Source organism: Sinocyclocheilus rhinocerous, unplaced genomic scaffold (genome assembly GCF_001515625.1).
Source record: "Sinocyclocheilus rhinocerous isolate Xijiao unplaced genomic scaffold, SAMN03320098_v1.1 scaffold2921, whole genome shotgun sequence".
Classification (NCBI taxonomy): Eukaryota; Metazoa; Chordata; class Actinopteri; order Cypriniformes; family Cyprinidae; genus Sinocyclocheilus; species Sinocyclocheilus rhinocerous.
Window position 1 is genome coordinate 515953 of NW_015655581.1, and position 15966 is coordinate 531918.

Here is a 15966-nt window from a genome sequence, read left to right on the forward strand (position 1 = left end):
AAACTTGACCCTCTAACATTTGCACTCTATTCTATTTCTATTCTAACTACTTGTTTTATTTATAAAGAAAGAAGAGCCTCTAACACTAGCATTCTCTATTCTTTCTCTATTCTTTCTACTTTTCTTTTTATTTATTATAAATAATGACCTTCTAACACTTGCATTATCTATTCTTTTTCTATTATTTCTACTTGTTTTCTTTTTATTTATTATAAAAACAAAATAAGTAAACAAAAACAAAAAAAACTCCCTACTTATACTGTTAGGCGAAGCCCCGCCCACGAACCCGCCCCCTACTGTCCTCTTTTTGAAAAACTAAAATATGGTCACCCTACTAAAGTTAAACTTCCCTTGTAATGACTTGCAATGAGAAGCATTTCTAAACCTGTTGTCCAACAAAAGAGAACACTATAACGTTTTTACTCCACAACTGCTTCCTTCTGTGATCTGATGTGGCTTCTTGTCACAGAATGAGGCAGAAAATATGCTCTATACTGTAAAAAGCATATGGTAAAAAGACTATGTTGATTAGCAATGGATTATAAATATACTTAATTATGATGAAAATACCAAAGATGTCTTAAATAACACAGATAAACTATACATTGTCGCAGTCGAGTGTTTATTGTCTTATCGTTCAAAACGTTTATATCTTCTGTTTACTCTGTTACAGCGATAGCAATGCCTTTATCCATATTAGCAAAGAGTATAGGGATTTCCAGAGTCCTATTACTTCTGTGATGCATATGTGGAGTTTCTGCGCAAGGGCACCCTCTGGCGTCCAGTATGAATGAAACGGACATTAAATGTGTTTATAGCGCTCAAAAATGGCCAATCCATCCTATTTTGAGTATTATTATTTTTTTAAGTATCGGTTCAGGCACCGGTACCGTTTTAAAAGTATTGATTTGGCACCGGTATCTTAAAAAACCCAAACAATACCCAACCCTAGTAACACCACACACATCTATATTATTTGTGAATGAAGCCTAAACAGAGTTTGCTTTTGTGCTCTCACTGCATAGTGAACAAACCTCAGAGTCCGTAAAGATGCAAACCACGATCTCTGAGCTCGAGAAAGCTTCAAGTAAGATCTGTTACGCAACACACATCTGGAGCAGGAAGGAGAACAGAGAGAGAAATGGAGCAGAAGAGCAGACAGACTAGAAAGGAGAATAAGGAGTCCAGCAGATCTGAGTAAAGTAAACTATGAGGAAAAGGAGGAGGAGGAGAACGGCCCAAACTACTGAATGCAAGATAAAGACAAATGCACCACATTTGCTCACCCTCATGTTATTATAGACCCATATGATTATGTTTCTTATGTTAAACTCAAAAGAGCTCATATTTGATTTCTGTAATTCATGAATTTGAGTCTGTTCCTCACACAAAGCATCATATGACTTCAGAAGACTTGGAATACACTGCACAAGTCTAATAAGTCTAAATAATTTTACTGTTGTATGGAAAAGAATTATGATTTTTTCCTTTCATGTTCCAGGGAAAAATAATAGCAAATGGGTTTGAAACAACATGAGGGTGAGTAAATGATGACAGAAGGTTCATTTTGATTATTTCTATTTCTACCTGTCCCTCCTCCTGTCTATTGGCACAGGGCTGACTGACAGCCTGGTCTGGGCGGAGATGGAGCCCTGTGATTGGCTGCTGGTGAAGGAGGCGGCGTCCAGAGGAGAGAGGGGCGGAGTTACCAGACTGGGGCTGCTGCAGTCCGAGTGAGACAGTGATCCTGAAACACAACAAAATGATTTGTACAATTATTTGTACATCCATGTAACAGCACAGGAAGCATGCTGTAAATCAGAGAGATCAGCACCTCTATCAGAGCCGTGAGCGGATCGCGCGTAACGAGGGGTGGAGGGAATCTTAATGCGCTGCTCGCGGTACTGAGACAAACCTACAGACACAAACACAATCATTATCAATCACAAGTGACAGACTTCAGATTCATCCACAATTACTGACTACAGACTTGAGATAACCATCACAGATTGCATTTATTAGACCGCGAGTGTCAATCACAGACTTTTCATTAATCAAAAAGATTTTATCTTAGCAGTTATGATTAGACAGTTTTACCAATCACTCACAACAGATTTTGTCATTAAATAAATTGAAACTAAAAACAGGGATGAAAACTCGTCAGGGTGCAAAAGACAAAGTTGCGAACCCACTCAGGTACATGCTTATAATACGTATAAAACGGGCTAAGCGATTAATCAACAGAAGAGACAGACGGCTGCACGTGAGTGTTCTGCGTAATACTTGTTTATAGATCTGCTGTTTGAATTATTACTTGCTGCTAGGAAGGAATATTTCGTTTTCTGCCTATTTGTACGTTATATTTTTGTTTGCGTTTGTATTTTTGATTGCACTTTCTGGTAATTAGAATAATTGCCCTCGGCTAAGAAGGAGCGCGTGTAATTTAATTGCTCCCTTCCTGCGTTTAAGTGCCAACTGTAGTTTGACTTCAGATTCATCCACAATTACTGACTACAGACTTGAGATAACAATCACAGATTGCATTTATTAGACCGCGAGTGTCAATCACAGACTTTTCATTAATCAAAAAGACTTTATCTTAGTAGTTATGATTAGACAGTTTTACCAATCACTCACAACAGATTTTGTCATTAAATAAACGGAAACTAAAAACAGGGATGAAAACTCGTCAGGGTTCAAAAGACAAAGTTGCGAACCCACTCAGGTACATGCTTATAATAATATCAGTAATAATAATAATATCAGTAATAATAATAAATGTCTCTATTGGTTCAACATTAAACCACAGAGCTTCTATTTTGGTGTAAAAACACAAGGAGTTAAAGTTTCTCTACTGTTGACAAGTGGCAATTATATCAGTGCACATGTTATGCTGACTACAGAACATCACCAAATATGAGATGAGCAGTGCTAGTGCGTGTGGCGTTTGGGATACAGACCCTGTCTGGCGCTGGAGGGCAGGGAGTTGGTGTTGTGCTGAACCGAACCGCGGGAGCCGTCGAAGAGCTCAGCGGAGCGCTTGTGGTTGAGATCCACACTCCATCGGCCCTGGTGCTGCGGACTGCACTCGAGAACAGAGAGAGGCAGCGTCTCGCATCAGAACAGACGTGATTCATCAGAGAGTGTGTGTGTGTGTGTGTGTGTACCAGAGTATGTGAGCGGAGCGGTGTGATTTCGAATGGAGTGAGGAGCGGATTTTTTTTTAAAAGTCGGGTCGCGGGAAATTATAGGGTAGTTATTAAGGAATTAGTTTGTTCCCTCTAGAGTCTAGATACTGAATATTTTCAGGTGAAATCATGATTTAAACAGGTACAACAATTATTCACACGCAATCGCTCTCTCAATAATGCATTCAAACAAATGTAATCTTATACAGTGCTACTTCATCTGCATCCGATTTCGAATGAGCAGAAATCTGTAAGAAATGCAGCGATCCGTAGGTAAAATAACTGAAGAAAACGTACTGTTATTTTCATCACAAACTAAATTTGCACGGCAAAAAGCATCAATAGCCTACCTTTTAATGCTGACAACCATGCTATTAGCTTGTCATGTTGTAGGAAAAAAGTTTGCACACTAGTGTTCCAATAATCCACTTTGAAACGCTCCTGTCATTTTATTTATTAAATTTTTTTCTTTTAAAGGGGTCCTATTATGCTTTTTCACTTTTTCAACTTTAGTGTACCTGACTTGAGTGTATGTGTGTGCTGGAACTGACGGAGAGTTGGTGGTTTTGACGCAGTGACTCCAGGCCGTGTACACTGGGTTCCTCATCACTGCGGTCACAGCGGGGTAGGGAGACACCGTTCTGGGAGCGGTGTCTAGACACACAAATACATGTTTTTGACATCATTGCATTTATAAATGTATTGTTTTAACTTGTTTTAAAAAGTTATACAGAGGAAATCAATGGATTTCATTGAACAGAAGAAAGCAGCATGAACGTCAACTTTTGTGTTCTACATTTTCATTTTTGACTCCGCTATTCCTAAAACTAATATAGTTGTGCAGGTGTTTCAAACTCACGTGCTTGTACAGGCGAGAAGCTGTGACGATTTGAACGGAAAGGAGAAAACCGAACCAGATCCACAGGCTCAGGAGAGTGTTCATCATGAGAGAAGCTCTGCAGCAGAGGAAAAGAGACGAGGAAGTGAAGATTATCACACTTCAGGTACAGGTACAGCACCGGTTAGAAGGTGCACAGATAAGTTGGCTAGTCAATATAACGATTATGCAAAAAAAAAATTTTTATTTTTATTTTTTTCAATTGTGATTTTGGACGTTTTTTTTAACATTCGTTTCTTGGTTCCACAGTGTTTGCTGATTTTTACTTTATTTAAACTTTGTGTAATTTATTTATATTATTTTACGTCAAGGTGTATGCCGTGCCTCCAAGCTTTCTTATTAGTTTTGCTAATAAACATTCTATGTTTCTTATTTATTTATTTCCACAGTGTTTGCTGATTTTCAGTTTTCTATATTTAAACTTTGTGTAAGTTATTTGTTATTTTATATTAGGCCTATAGCATGGTGTATTTTTATTCGGTTTGTTAATAAAGTTCTATGTTTAATATAAGTGAGTTTGTCGTTGTACTGTTTTGTTGTCAATTCAAGCAATTGACACAGAATTGCCACAAATTCGAAAGTAAAATGCACACGGGTATTTACAAGCTATTTAAAAGCGAAGGAAAGTGAGGAAAAGAGGGAAAAGTCCAACAAAATCCCCTCCAATTAATTTTTATTATTATTCAAACCAATATTTTATTTTTATTATTATTTCAATTACAAAAATTAAAACAGATCAATAAAGAAATATATTGCTATTGCAATAATATTGTTGTACTGCAAAAAAAAAAATATATATATATATTAGTTATAATTAGGGGTGGGCGATATGGCAAAAATATCATGTCACGATTTTTTTCAGGAAAATTACGATTCACGATTTTATCACGGAAAAAGCATTTTAAACCTGAATGAGTTTCTTTGTTCTGTTGAACATAAAAGTTATTTTGAAGAATGTGGATAACCAAACAGTTGCTGGTACCCAGTGACTTCCATAGCATTTTTTTTTCCTTCTATCAAAGTCAATGAGGACCAGCAAGTGTTTGGTTATCCACATTCTTCAAAATATCTTCTTCTGTGTTCAGCACAAGAAAGAACTCAGCTGTTGTCATGGCAACCGCTACCATTTTGGGCCAAGTGCCGCCGCTTTGTTTCTGCGGGATGCATCGTCTCTCCTGACTCATCTGCACGGTGATGCAGTCGCCGGGGGAAACGGGGTGAAAGGTGAGGGCTCGTTTGGAGGTGGGATGCAGGCAGCAGATCTCATGATACGGCTCTGAGCGATACAGTGTCCCGCGCTGACCGCGCTCGCTCTCCACGTCACGCGTGGGGCTGTACATGTCTTTATGGGTGGGCTGCTTCCTGCAGGGCCGCAGCTGATCCGCTGACTTCCCATTAATCAGGCGCTGTTTGTAAGGTGTGTTACAGGCGCTGTTTGTAAGGTGTGTTACAGGCGCTGTTTGTCAGGTGTGTTACAGGTGTTAAAGGTGCAGTACCTGTGAAAACGGCATCTTAAGTGGCGTGAGACTGCGGCGCTGGGCAGGAGCAGAGTTTGGCCTTCCTCTCCTCATCTCCAGTTCATCTGCGCCCTGTCCAGGCACATCCTCCACAAACGACCCGCCGCCAGAGCCCTGTCTCTGAAGCACATTCCCATTACGGTCTCGGTTTTCAAAATCAGGACTGGTTTTGTCTGTAGGCGTGGTCTGAATGGGCGTGGCCGGGGGCGAGCCGGTGGTGATAGTCGAATCGGAGGCGGAGCTTCCCTGCGGTTTGTGTTTGAACTTGAATGAGTCGCTGCGTTTGGGCGGGTCGGGCGGGATCTGCGGCGCCGCCTCAATCCAGGAGCTTTGCGGGGAATGTTTGGGCATCTGGGACAAACTGAGGTAATCCAGCTTGGAGGGCGTCTCCGGCCGTTTGAACATGTCTGCGTCGAATATCGACTTCCGCTTCTTTGGGGTCTTAAAAATAGAGAGCGGTGGGATGCTCTCAGCTGTTGTCATGGCAACCGCTACCATTTTGGGCCAAGTGCCGCCGCTTTGTTTCTGCGGGATGCATCGTCTCTCCTGACTCATCTGCACGGTGATGCAGTCGCCGGGGGAAACGGGGTGAAAGGTGAGGGCTCGTTTGGAGGTGGGATGCAGGCAGCAGATCTCATGATACGGCTCTGAGCGATACAGTGTCCCGCGCTGACCGCGCTCGCTCTCCACGTCACGCGTGGGGCTGTACATGTCTTTATGGGTGGGCTGCTTCCTGCAGGGCCGCAGGTGATCCGCTGACGAGTTTCGTTCACAGTCACGTTGGCTCTCAGCGATACTCTGACCCGACAGACTCTGTGGAAAGAACTGGGATACAGAAAAATATACGGAAGTGAGTACGCTGAATGAATTCCTCTCATAAAAAAGGAGGTAAATAATCAATAATGATCAATAATGTCTCACCTTCAGGAGGGAAAGAGAAACCGAGTCTCTGCAGCTCCGCAGGAGGCTCTCGCATTCGCTCACTGATTTATTATCCAGTGATATCCCGTTTATCTGCCAGAAAAAATAAAAAAACTTTAAAATAATCACAACATATATACTCGAAACACAGCGTGACATATTAATTTACCTCAGAGATCTCACTCTGTATTGCCTGTATTTACTCTAATACATGCAAATCAACCTCTGCTCTATCGACTAATCAGATCCTCCCAATTTAAGAGTGTGGCCCACTTTTTAAGCAGTTTGGGATCTATTTGCATTTTTCTCATACCTGCTCTCCATAGGCATTTCAAAACTTTATTTAAGGCAGTGAACCAAATATTTAGCTCTGACATGAACATTACAAACTATGATTTGAAGGGAAAAAAGCATATGGCATGAATACAAGGCAGAAATCTGTGTACTTTAATTGTTTCTGTACATAAAAAGATTGTGTACTTAAATTCTTCAATGAGTGAACACATCCCATGAAGCACCATGAAAAATAATGGTAAACAAAGCAGGCAAGTGATCAAAATTACAAAAAAAAGGAAAACATGCTTTCCCTCATAATAATAATAATAATAATAATAATAATAATTATGATGATGATGATAATGATGAGGGAAAACAATAATAGTAATAATTATTATTATTATTATGCAAAGTATTTTGTTATTTAAATAAAAATTGAACAAATCAATAAAGAAATATATTACTGTTGTAGTAATACATAAGTATATATAATTTACTAATATAATATAATATAATACTTATTAATATTTATAAAAAATAATATTGTTATTCATTATTTAAATTATATAATTTAATCAAATCAATAAAAAGCATCTTACTATTACAATGCTGTTGTACTGTAAAATAAAAAAGTATTTAATAATAATAATAATTATTATTATTATTATTATTAAATACTTTATTCATTTATTTAATTTTTAAAGAAATTAAGACAGCCATAAACAGTAGTATTGTAATTTTACTGTTGTTTAGTAAAATAATAATAATAATAATGTCTTAATTTCTTTACTTTCAAATGTTAAACCATAGAGCCTTTATTTTGGCAGAAAACTGCTGGGAGACATTAAAGCTTTATTCATCAACAGATTTATAAATAATTCTCATTACAAATTTGGGAAGATGGTTAGAAAAATTAAATATGTTTATTTTAAAATCCATTTGAAAATGCTGCAGTTTTTTCTTCTGATTTACTAATTCACGTGGGTCATACTTTAGGTCAAAAAATACGTAAATATATATAAGTACTAAAAAAAAAATCACATTCCTGATAAAACTATTCACAATAAGTCGTTATTTATATATGTGACCCTGGACCGCAAAACCAGTCATAAGGGTCAATTTTTTGAAATTGTGATTTATACTTCATCTGAAGCTGAATAAATAAGCTTTCCGTTGATGTAGGATAGGACAATATTTGGCCGAGACACAACTATTTGAAAATCTGGAATCTAAGGGTGCAAAAAAATCTAAATATTGAGAAAACCACCATATATCTTGTCACTTGCCACTTGTCAACACCAAAATATCTTCATGGAACATGATCTTTACTTAATATCCTAAAGATTTTTGGCATAAAAGAAAAATCAATAATTTTGACCCATACAATGTTTTTTTGGCTATTGCTACAAATATACCCCAGCGACTTAACACTGCTTTTGTGCTCCAGGGTCACATATATATAAAAAAATTTAAGTTTAGAGAAAAAAGTAGTTTTACTCAAATAGTTTGAGAGTGTAGGGAGAATCGGTTGCATCATTTGCAACACGTCACTATCAGCCAATCAGAGACTCCTGGAGAACTGGTGCTGATGCAAAGAAAAGCACGAGTCGACTCACATTGAGAATCCGATCGCCGGGACACACCGAACCATCTCTGGCCGCGGGACTGCCTGGAGAAACAGACGACACAAACACGCCGCTCTCCAACCCAACACCACAATCTGAAAGACAGACAGAGAGATAGAGAGAGAGAGAGAGAGAGAGAGAGAGAGAGTGATGTATAACAGAGATGAGGATCTGCTGGGCGTCCAGAAAGACAAAGACCCTCGATCTGACCTTTATGTCCCGCCAGCGTCAGATGAACAGAAGTGACCATCCGTCCTCCCAGAGACTTCCTCCTGCGCACCACCATATTGATGACTCCGCCCCCGCTGAACACCGCCTTTATGACCTGCTTCCTGTCCTTATTGGCCAGATCCACGTCATTTATCTTCAACAACCAATCATTCACTCTGCCGTAATAATAAACACTGGTTAGAATCGCACATGAGTGTTTCACAGGAGACACCGAAAGCAGAGTCCACCTACCTCAACCTGCCCTCCGCAATACTTCCTTTGTCCACCTTGCTCACGAATATCCCATAATCCCCGGGTAGATACGGGTCGCTCACACCCTCGGCGATATCAAAACCCAAAGCACTCAAATCCATGTCGTCCTGTACGTCAGATCAGAGACGGTGAGGTGTTGAACTGTTGAATTTGGAGGTTCGTCACAGCTGTGATGACTCGATTACGTACCGTACTCCTCTCAAACTCCACCGTCTCCGTCTCCCACTCCAGAGAGTCCGTATCGATCGCAGAGTCGTGAGAATTGTGGGCCATCAGCTGGCGAAAACGCGCCTCCTTCTCCAGCTGCTCCTCCATGCATTCCCTGAGCACACATTTACTTACTTCATTTACCTCAACCTGATCACTCAGCGGCTCTGAGACGGATTCATGATTCATTCTTTAAAAGAATCAGTCATTTGTTTGGGAATCAAACTACTTTTATCACACTTGTTAGTTTCTTTTGCCATGGTGTTGTAGAATTAGAAGGAAACTTTGAGAATCCCAATTTGTCAAATATAGTCAGAACATTTAGACTAAATTCAACTAACTAAACCAAAAAATAACTGAAAGGACATTTAAAAAAAAAAAACAGGCGTGTGATCAAAATGACAAAAATGAAGGGAAACGTGTTTTTATGATACAATAATAATAATTTAAATTATAAAAATGTTTATCAAGAAATATTACTATTGCAATAATACTGTTGTATTGAAAAATGAACAAGTATTTAATAATAATAATAATAAATAACACAACATTTAGACTAAATTCATCTAACTAAACCAAAAACACTTTAATTTAATTTAAAGCATAGTGATAAACAGCAGTATTTAAATTAATATTTATTTTGTTAATTTAATTAATATTGAATATAACTAAATAACTAATAATAATATTTTGTGTTCGTGTGTATATATATATATAACCGTCTTTAAAGTTGTCCAAATGAAGTTCTTAGCAATGCATATTACTAATCAAAAATTAAGTTTTGATATATTTACGGTAGGAAATTTACAAAATATCTTCATGGAACATGATTTTTACTTAATATCCTAATGATTTTTGGCATAAAAGAAAAATCAATAATTTAGAATTTTAGGCAAAAGAAACTAACAAGTGTGATAAAAGTAGTTTGATTCCCAAACAAATGACTCTGATTCTTTTCAGTACTTATTAAAATAAAATAAAATACAGAAGACTTCAAATGTTGACTACTGTATATACTTATTATTTACATATGTATTAGTTATTTAGATTAATATTTAATTTAATATTTAGTTATTTATGTTTTAATTTATTAATGAATGCGCTGCAGGAAACTTGCAGAACCGAACATCTGCTAGCTGCACTGATGTGATCGTGTGTGTTTGGAGACTCACTTGAGCTCCTTCAGTTCCCGCACCGCGTCGTTCTTCTGTTTGCGCAGGTCGTCCAGGTTTCTCAGAGCGTCGGCGAGATCGCTCACGGCTCGGTCCCTCTCACGACGCAGGTTATCACACAACGTCCTGATACACAAACACAGTAAATATACAGCTTCTGTTCTTTGGACTTTATGAACACTACTGGCCCTGCTTTATGGAGCTAAAATAGTCTCACAATTAATGCATTTACATATGTAAGATAATTCAATGTATAAGATAATTCTCATTCACAAAATACAATTTGCCAATCCTCAACAAACATTTTTTTGTGAATTAGCTCACACATTTGACAATCACACTTTATATATTATTTTATATATTAATAATTAAATATATGAATTAATGTATATTTAAAAAAATATTCATTTTGAGAACATTTTAAAATTATGTTTACATCTTTTATTAATATGAATCTCGGGTTTAAAAATGTAAAATGAATTGATTTTCAGGGGGGGGTTTAACAATTATGAGGACATATTTCTTCATATGATGCATATTTGACTACACTCTTGAACTGATGTGGGCCAAAGACGAGACGTTTGGTGTTTGCATCAAATTAGATTTACAAAAGTGATTTTATATACACAGAAACCATATTAAATGCAAGTGAAGTGTCCACTTCAATGTTTCAAAAACTTTTGTGAAAATAAAATATCAAAATACGGGTGAAATAATGTTCCATTGTCATTCAATGTAACAGATATATTTATGTAAAAATGAAACTACATACTTATTCTGACCTGTACTTATTAAAATACAGAAAATAAAAATGATCATTTTAATTTTGTGGTATATATATATATATATATATATGTGTATATATATACAGTATATATATATATAATTTAATTAAAAATAATAATTAAAAAACCATTAAAAATGTCTTGCTGTCAAATGGGTCAAATCTAGTGGTTTGAAGGATAGTGACAGATTGGTAATGATTTAAAATTACAATCAATTAGTAATTTAAGGGCTGAACTGTGATCTGTGAATCTAATGATTCTTGTTCCAAATATGCCTGACAAATTTTTTTTGGTATATAAACTATTGTTTTTGTTTGCTTAGAAAAATAAAATTAAACAGAACACATTCTAATATACATTTTAAAAAATTTAAAAAGCTGTATTAAACTTTTGTTTTGATGCTCGTCTTTGACTCGTGTATGTCAGAATGAGAGGTATAGGAGGATGTGGTCATTGCACCGTATGCTCTCTCTCTCTGCCACGATCTTGTCTCTCTCCTGGAAGGCCCAGTCTCTGCGGCACTTGGCCACCTCTGCCTCCTGCACAGACTCCTGGAGCTCCTCCGAAACGGCCTCACACTGCTTCCTCAGGACCTCCAGCTCCTTACTGACACGCTCCATGTCCAGCGTCGCGCTGTCCTGCTTCTGCAGGGAGACAAATCTGATTAAACAAGGCCCCTGATGAACATATGTAAGTCCGGGTTTAAGTCAGTCTGACTCAGTGCACCTGTCTGGCCTGATAATACTCCCTCAGGAGCTGGTCTCTCTGGATGATGGCCTCTGTTCGCTCTTTACGGGCCACGTCGCGCTCCTCTCGCACCATCTCGATGTCCTTACAGGCCTGGCTCAGCTCCTTCTGCGTCTCGGCCTTGTCCTGCACCTCGTGACAGTATTTCTCCAGCAGCTCGGTCTTCTCCCGGATCGCCCGGTCCCGGTCCAACAGAGCCGAGTTCAGCTCCTGCACACACAATGCAACATACGTCACACCACCAGTAATTCTGCATGACAAAGAGGCAGTGCCTAAATAACCCTAAATATGAGCAATAGCAACAGTGATTATTGCCTGAGCAAAAACACTGTGGTATTATCCACCTTATTTTTCCTGTAAGAGCTTCCTCTGTCATCCACTTCCAGCTATTCTTAGCTGTACAAAACCGTTCGTTTTGCTGCTCGATATTGTAAACTGGTGTGTCTTACCATATTATTTTAATGTATTGCCTTAATTATAAACACACTGGTTTTTACTGCAGATAGTTTTACTGTTTACTGCACTTTGTTATTATTCTCGATATTTCCCTACAGCGGATGAATCGGAGGTCTCGCACATTCACAGAAAACAGCTTACTTACATATTGAAAAATAAGGTGGATATAATTTGATCAAACTAGCATATATAGACTCATATATTATATGTGACCCTGGAGCACAAAAGCAGTCGCCGGGGTATATTTGTAGCAATAGCCAAAAATACATTGTATGGGTCAAAATTATTGCTTTTCTTTTATGTCAAAAATCATTAGGATATTAAGTAAAGATCATGTTAAATATATATTAAATTTGTTAATTCATATATTTTGTTTAAAATATAAATAGCATGATTTAAATAAATATTTATTTAGCTAATTTAATTAATATTAAAACTAAATATCTAAATAACTTAATATTTAAATATGTACATCATTATCTTTATATTTGCAATGTTACTATATATTTATACATTTAAGTATGTATTAGTTATTTAGATTATGATTTAAAATTTGAATTTATTTGACATTTGAACATTTAGATTAATACTGAGATAAATTAAATTTGTTAGTTAATCATTTTAAAAATAAAAAAATTATAAACAGCATAATTTAAATAAATATTTATTAAGTTAATTATATTATATAATTATATATATATATATATAATTCATGAAATAATAGTAAAATACACTAAATTAAATATTTAAATATCTCCAAATTTATTTTTAGATTTACAATATTATTATGCATTTTTATTTACATATTTATTTAAATATGAATTAGTTGTTTAGATTAATATTTAAATAGTTTTAAATAAGTTATATAGTTAATACTATTTTTTTAATTATTTAAAAAAAAAAGATTACATAAATGACACACATTGACTTCTAGGATCACTTCTGAATGATGATTCAAATGCATGTGTGAATCTTTTGAATCCTTTAAATGAATCTTCTGAATGAACAGTTAAAATGAGTGTGTTTGACCTGTCTAAGAGCCTCGATCTCCTCGCTGGTGACCCTCCTCTCGCTAGACGTGTTCTTGAGTTTGGCTTCGGCCGCCTCCAGTCCGGTCTGCAGTTTATCCACCTCCTTGATGACCTGATCTCTCTCGCTCATGATCAGTCTATATTCGTTTAGCACAGAGTCTCTCTCCTCCTTCAGCTTCTCGCCGTCTTTCACCGCCTTCAGCTGCAGGGTCTTATAGCGCGTGTTCTCCATCTGCAGTCGATCGGTTTCTCTCTGCAGCTCCTCGTTCTGAGCGGACACCTTATTCAGCTCCTGCTGGAGACCCTCGAACCTGAAAGAGACCGAGATTTCCTCCTAACAGAACTGAAACCTCTTGAACGACTGATTGGTAGGGATGTAACGATTAACCACGAGCCGGTTGAAAATCGATTCAAATATGTGACGATTCAAATCGGTTGAGATGCTAACCAAACTTAGAATTTGTCTTAAATCTCATTTTGTAAAAAAAAAAAAAAGTGAATCGAATCGTGAAATCACAATCGTGAATTGAATCGAATCGTTGCATCCCTACTGATCGGGGCAGTGAGATGAGTACCTCCTGACGGAGCCGCTGTACTGCTGCTGGAAGTGCATCACCGAGTCTCTCTGCTGTTTCTGCAGACGCCGGTTCTCCTCCTCCATCTGCTCCAGGCGGCTCAGATCGGCGTTGTGACTCGACGCTTTCTCGTTGTATCGTTTCCTCAGGGCGTCGTACTCTTTCTTCATCCCCTCCAGCTTGTTTAAGGCCGTGTCGTAAAGTTTATTAAGCAGGTCGGAGGAGCCGTTCTCCCTCATGACCTACAGAGAGAAATAAAACACCTTCAGCTCAGGTCAAACTGAATCCATGAGTAAATCTGCCCGAGAGAGAGCAGCATCACACCAGCTGATGGTGCCACTGAGTCACATCTGCTCACACAGAGGTCAGATGCGTCCGCAGAAACCCAGAGAATCATCAAATCAAACATGGACAGCATTTGACTTCTAAAATATAAATAGATCATTCAGAAGGAAATAATATAAACATCATCATTTGAGTAGATTGTAACAATACAAATGATTCTACTGGTAATATTATTTTCGCTCTGTCATTTCAGAGGTTTTGAAGATTACACTTAAAATTACATTTCAATGGAAGATCAAGAATATAGCAGTTATTTTTGTATTATTTATATACTATTAGAGTTTTTATTAATATTTTGCTATTACCTTTTATTTATACTATTATTTATTTTATTATTATCTATTTATTTATCTATTAATTATGTATACTATTTAGGTTTCATTTATTTTTATTTTTATTTCAGTTTTAGTTATTTCCATTAAGTAATTTTAATGCTTCAACTTAAATTTATTAGTTGCATTTATATATTACATAATAATATTTATATATTTAAATATGTATTAGTTATTTGGATTAATATTTAAATATTGAATTAGTTTTTAAGTTATTATTAATTTTTTTTATTATTAAAAAAATGTTTTTTTTGTTTGTTTTTTTGTTTTTTTAATATTACCATTGAGATTTCATTCATTTTTATTTTTGTTTTAGCTTTAAGTTCAGGTTTATTTATTTATTTCCATATTTTAATTTAGTGATTCAACTTAAAGGTGACATATCATGGAAATCTGACTTTTCCAGGTTTTAAGTTTAAATATGTTTTACATTTTTTTTACATATTTTTTTTAATTCATTAACTAGAGTGATTAGATTATTCCCCAAAATGCCTCATTATTCATGGTATAAAGCATGAACTGATATATCTGTACAGTCGGTGGGAGCCTAATGGTTCTGGATCTGGGGTGCAAAGACAGAGGTTGAAGGTTAAATTCCTGAGCAAGACACTAAACCATCACGCTCCTCAGAGTTGTGTGTGCATGTGGCATTGGTACCTGTTGCTGCTGCAGGCGCATGTCTGCCACCTCGCGCTGGTCGCTGTCGTGGATCCGGCGCAGCTCGTCGCAGGTCTGCTGCAGCTGTGAGTGCTGCTGCAGGAGCTGCGAGTAGTTCTGCTTCATGGCCTCCATCTCGTCCCGCAGCTGAGTCTGTTCGCCAAAAACACGCCCGTGAAGAGTGCTGAGAGACAGAGATGCGTTACTGCATCAGTGAACAGAACAACTCTGCTTCATGACCTCCATCTCGTCCCGCAGCTGAGTCTGTTCGCCAAACACACGCCCGTGAAGAGTGCTGAGAGACAGAGATGCGTTACTGCATCAGTGAACAGAACAACTAATTAAGATCAGTTAAATGTGCCAGATAAAATCATGACAATGGAAAAGACTTTACAGAATGAAAACTTGCTGAAAATTAACTGTCTCAGCAATGGATGCTCTGCAGTGAATGGGTGCCGTCAGAATGAGAGTCCAAACAGCTGATAAAAACATCACAATAATCCACAAGTAATCCACAGCACTCCAGTCCATCAGTTACCATCTGGAGAAGACAAAAGCTGCGTGCATTTTAACTTTAAACCATTGTTTCTGAGTCCATAATCCATAATAACGCTTCCTCCAGTGAAAAGGTGGTCTGGTCTGAATCAGGAGAGAAATCTGCACAGATCAAGCACCGTTTACAAGCCAAAACAGCTCTAAACAAATATGTGGCTGGATTTTGATGTGAGAGACAACAGGAGATGCACTTTTT

The 15966-nt window shown here is 37.2% G+C and overlaps 1 protein-coding gene across 2 annotated transcripts in view; it reads right to left on the reverse strand.

The window, feature by feature from the left end:
• LOC107718679 (disks large homolog 5-like) overlaps window positions 1-15966 on the reverse strand; it is a 31028-nt gene that overhangs the window by 10929 nt on the left and 4133 nt on the right. Inside the window, exons 4-21 of one of the 2 annotated variants that reach the window (XM_016525869.1) lie at window positions 15456-15510; window positions 15216-15344; window positions 13882-14123; window positions 13305-13617; window positions 11799-12029; window positions 11532-11716; window positions 10288-10413; window positions 9098-9230; window positions 8888-9015; window positions 8636-8811; window positions 8417-8520; window positions 6525-6617; window positions 5583-6428; window positions 4048-4144; window positions 3740-3842; window positions 2961-3082; window positions 1835-1915; window positions 1588-1747 (exon numbers count right to left, since the gene is read on the reverse strand). In XM_016525869.1, the coding sequence (XP_016381355.1) occupies window positions 1588-1747; window positions 1835-1915; window positions 2961-3082; window positions 3740-3842; window positions 4048-4144; window positions 5583-6428; window positions 6525-6617; window positions 8417-8520; window positions 8636-8811; window positions 8888-9015; window positions 9098-9230; window positions 10288-10413; window positions 11532-11716; window positions 11799-12029; window positions 13305-13617; window positions 13882-14123; window positions 15216-15344; window positions 15456-15510 (3324 nt within the window). Of the gene's footprint in view, window positions 1-1587; window positions 1748-1834; window positions 1916-2960; window positions 3083-3706; window positions 3843-4047; window positions 4145-5582; window positions 6429-6524; window positions 6618-8416; window positions 8521-8635; window positions 8812-8887; window positions 9016-9097; window positions 9231-10287; window positions 10414-11531; window positions 11717-11798; window positions 12030-13304; window positions 13618-13881; window positions 14124-15215; window positions 15400-15455; window positions 15511-15966 lie in introns of both variants that reach the window. The other variant, XM_016525868.1, reaches the window with a different exon arrangement.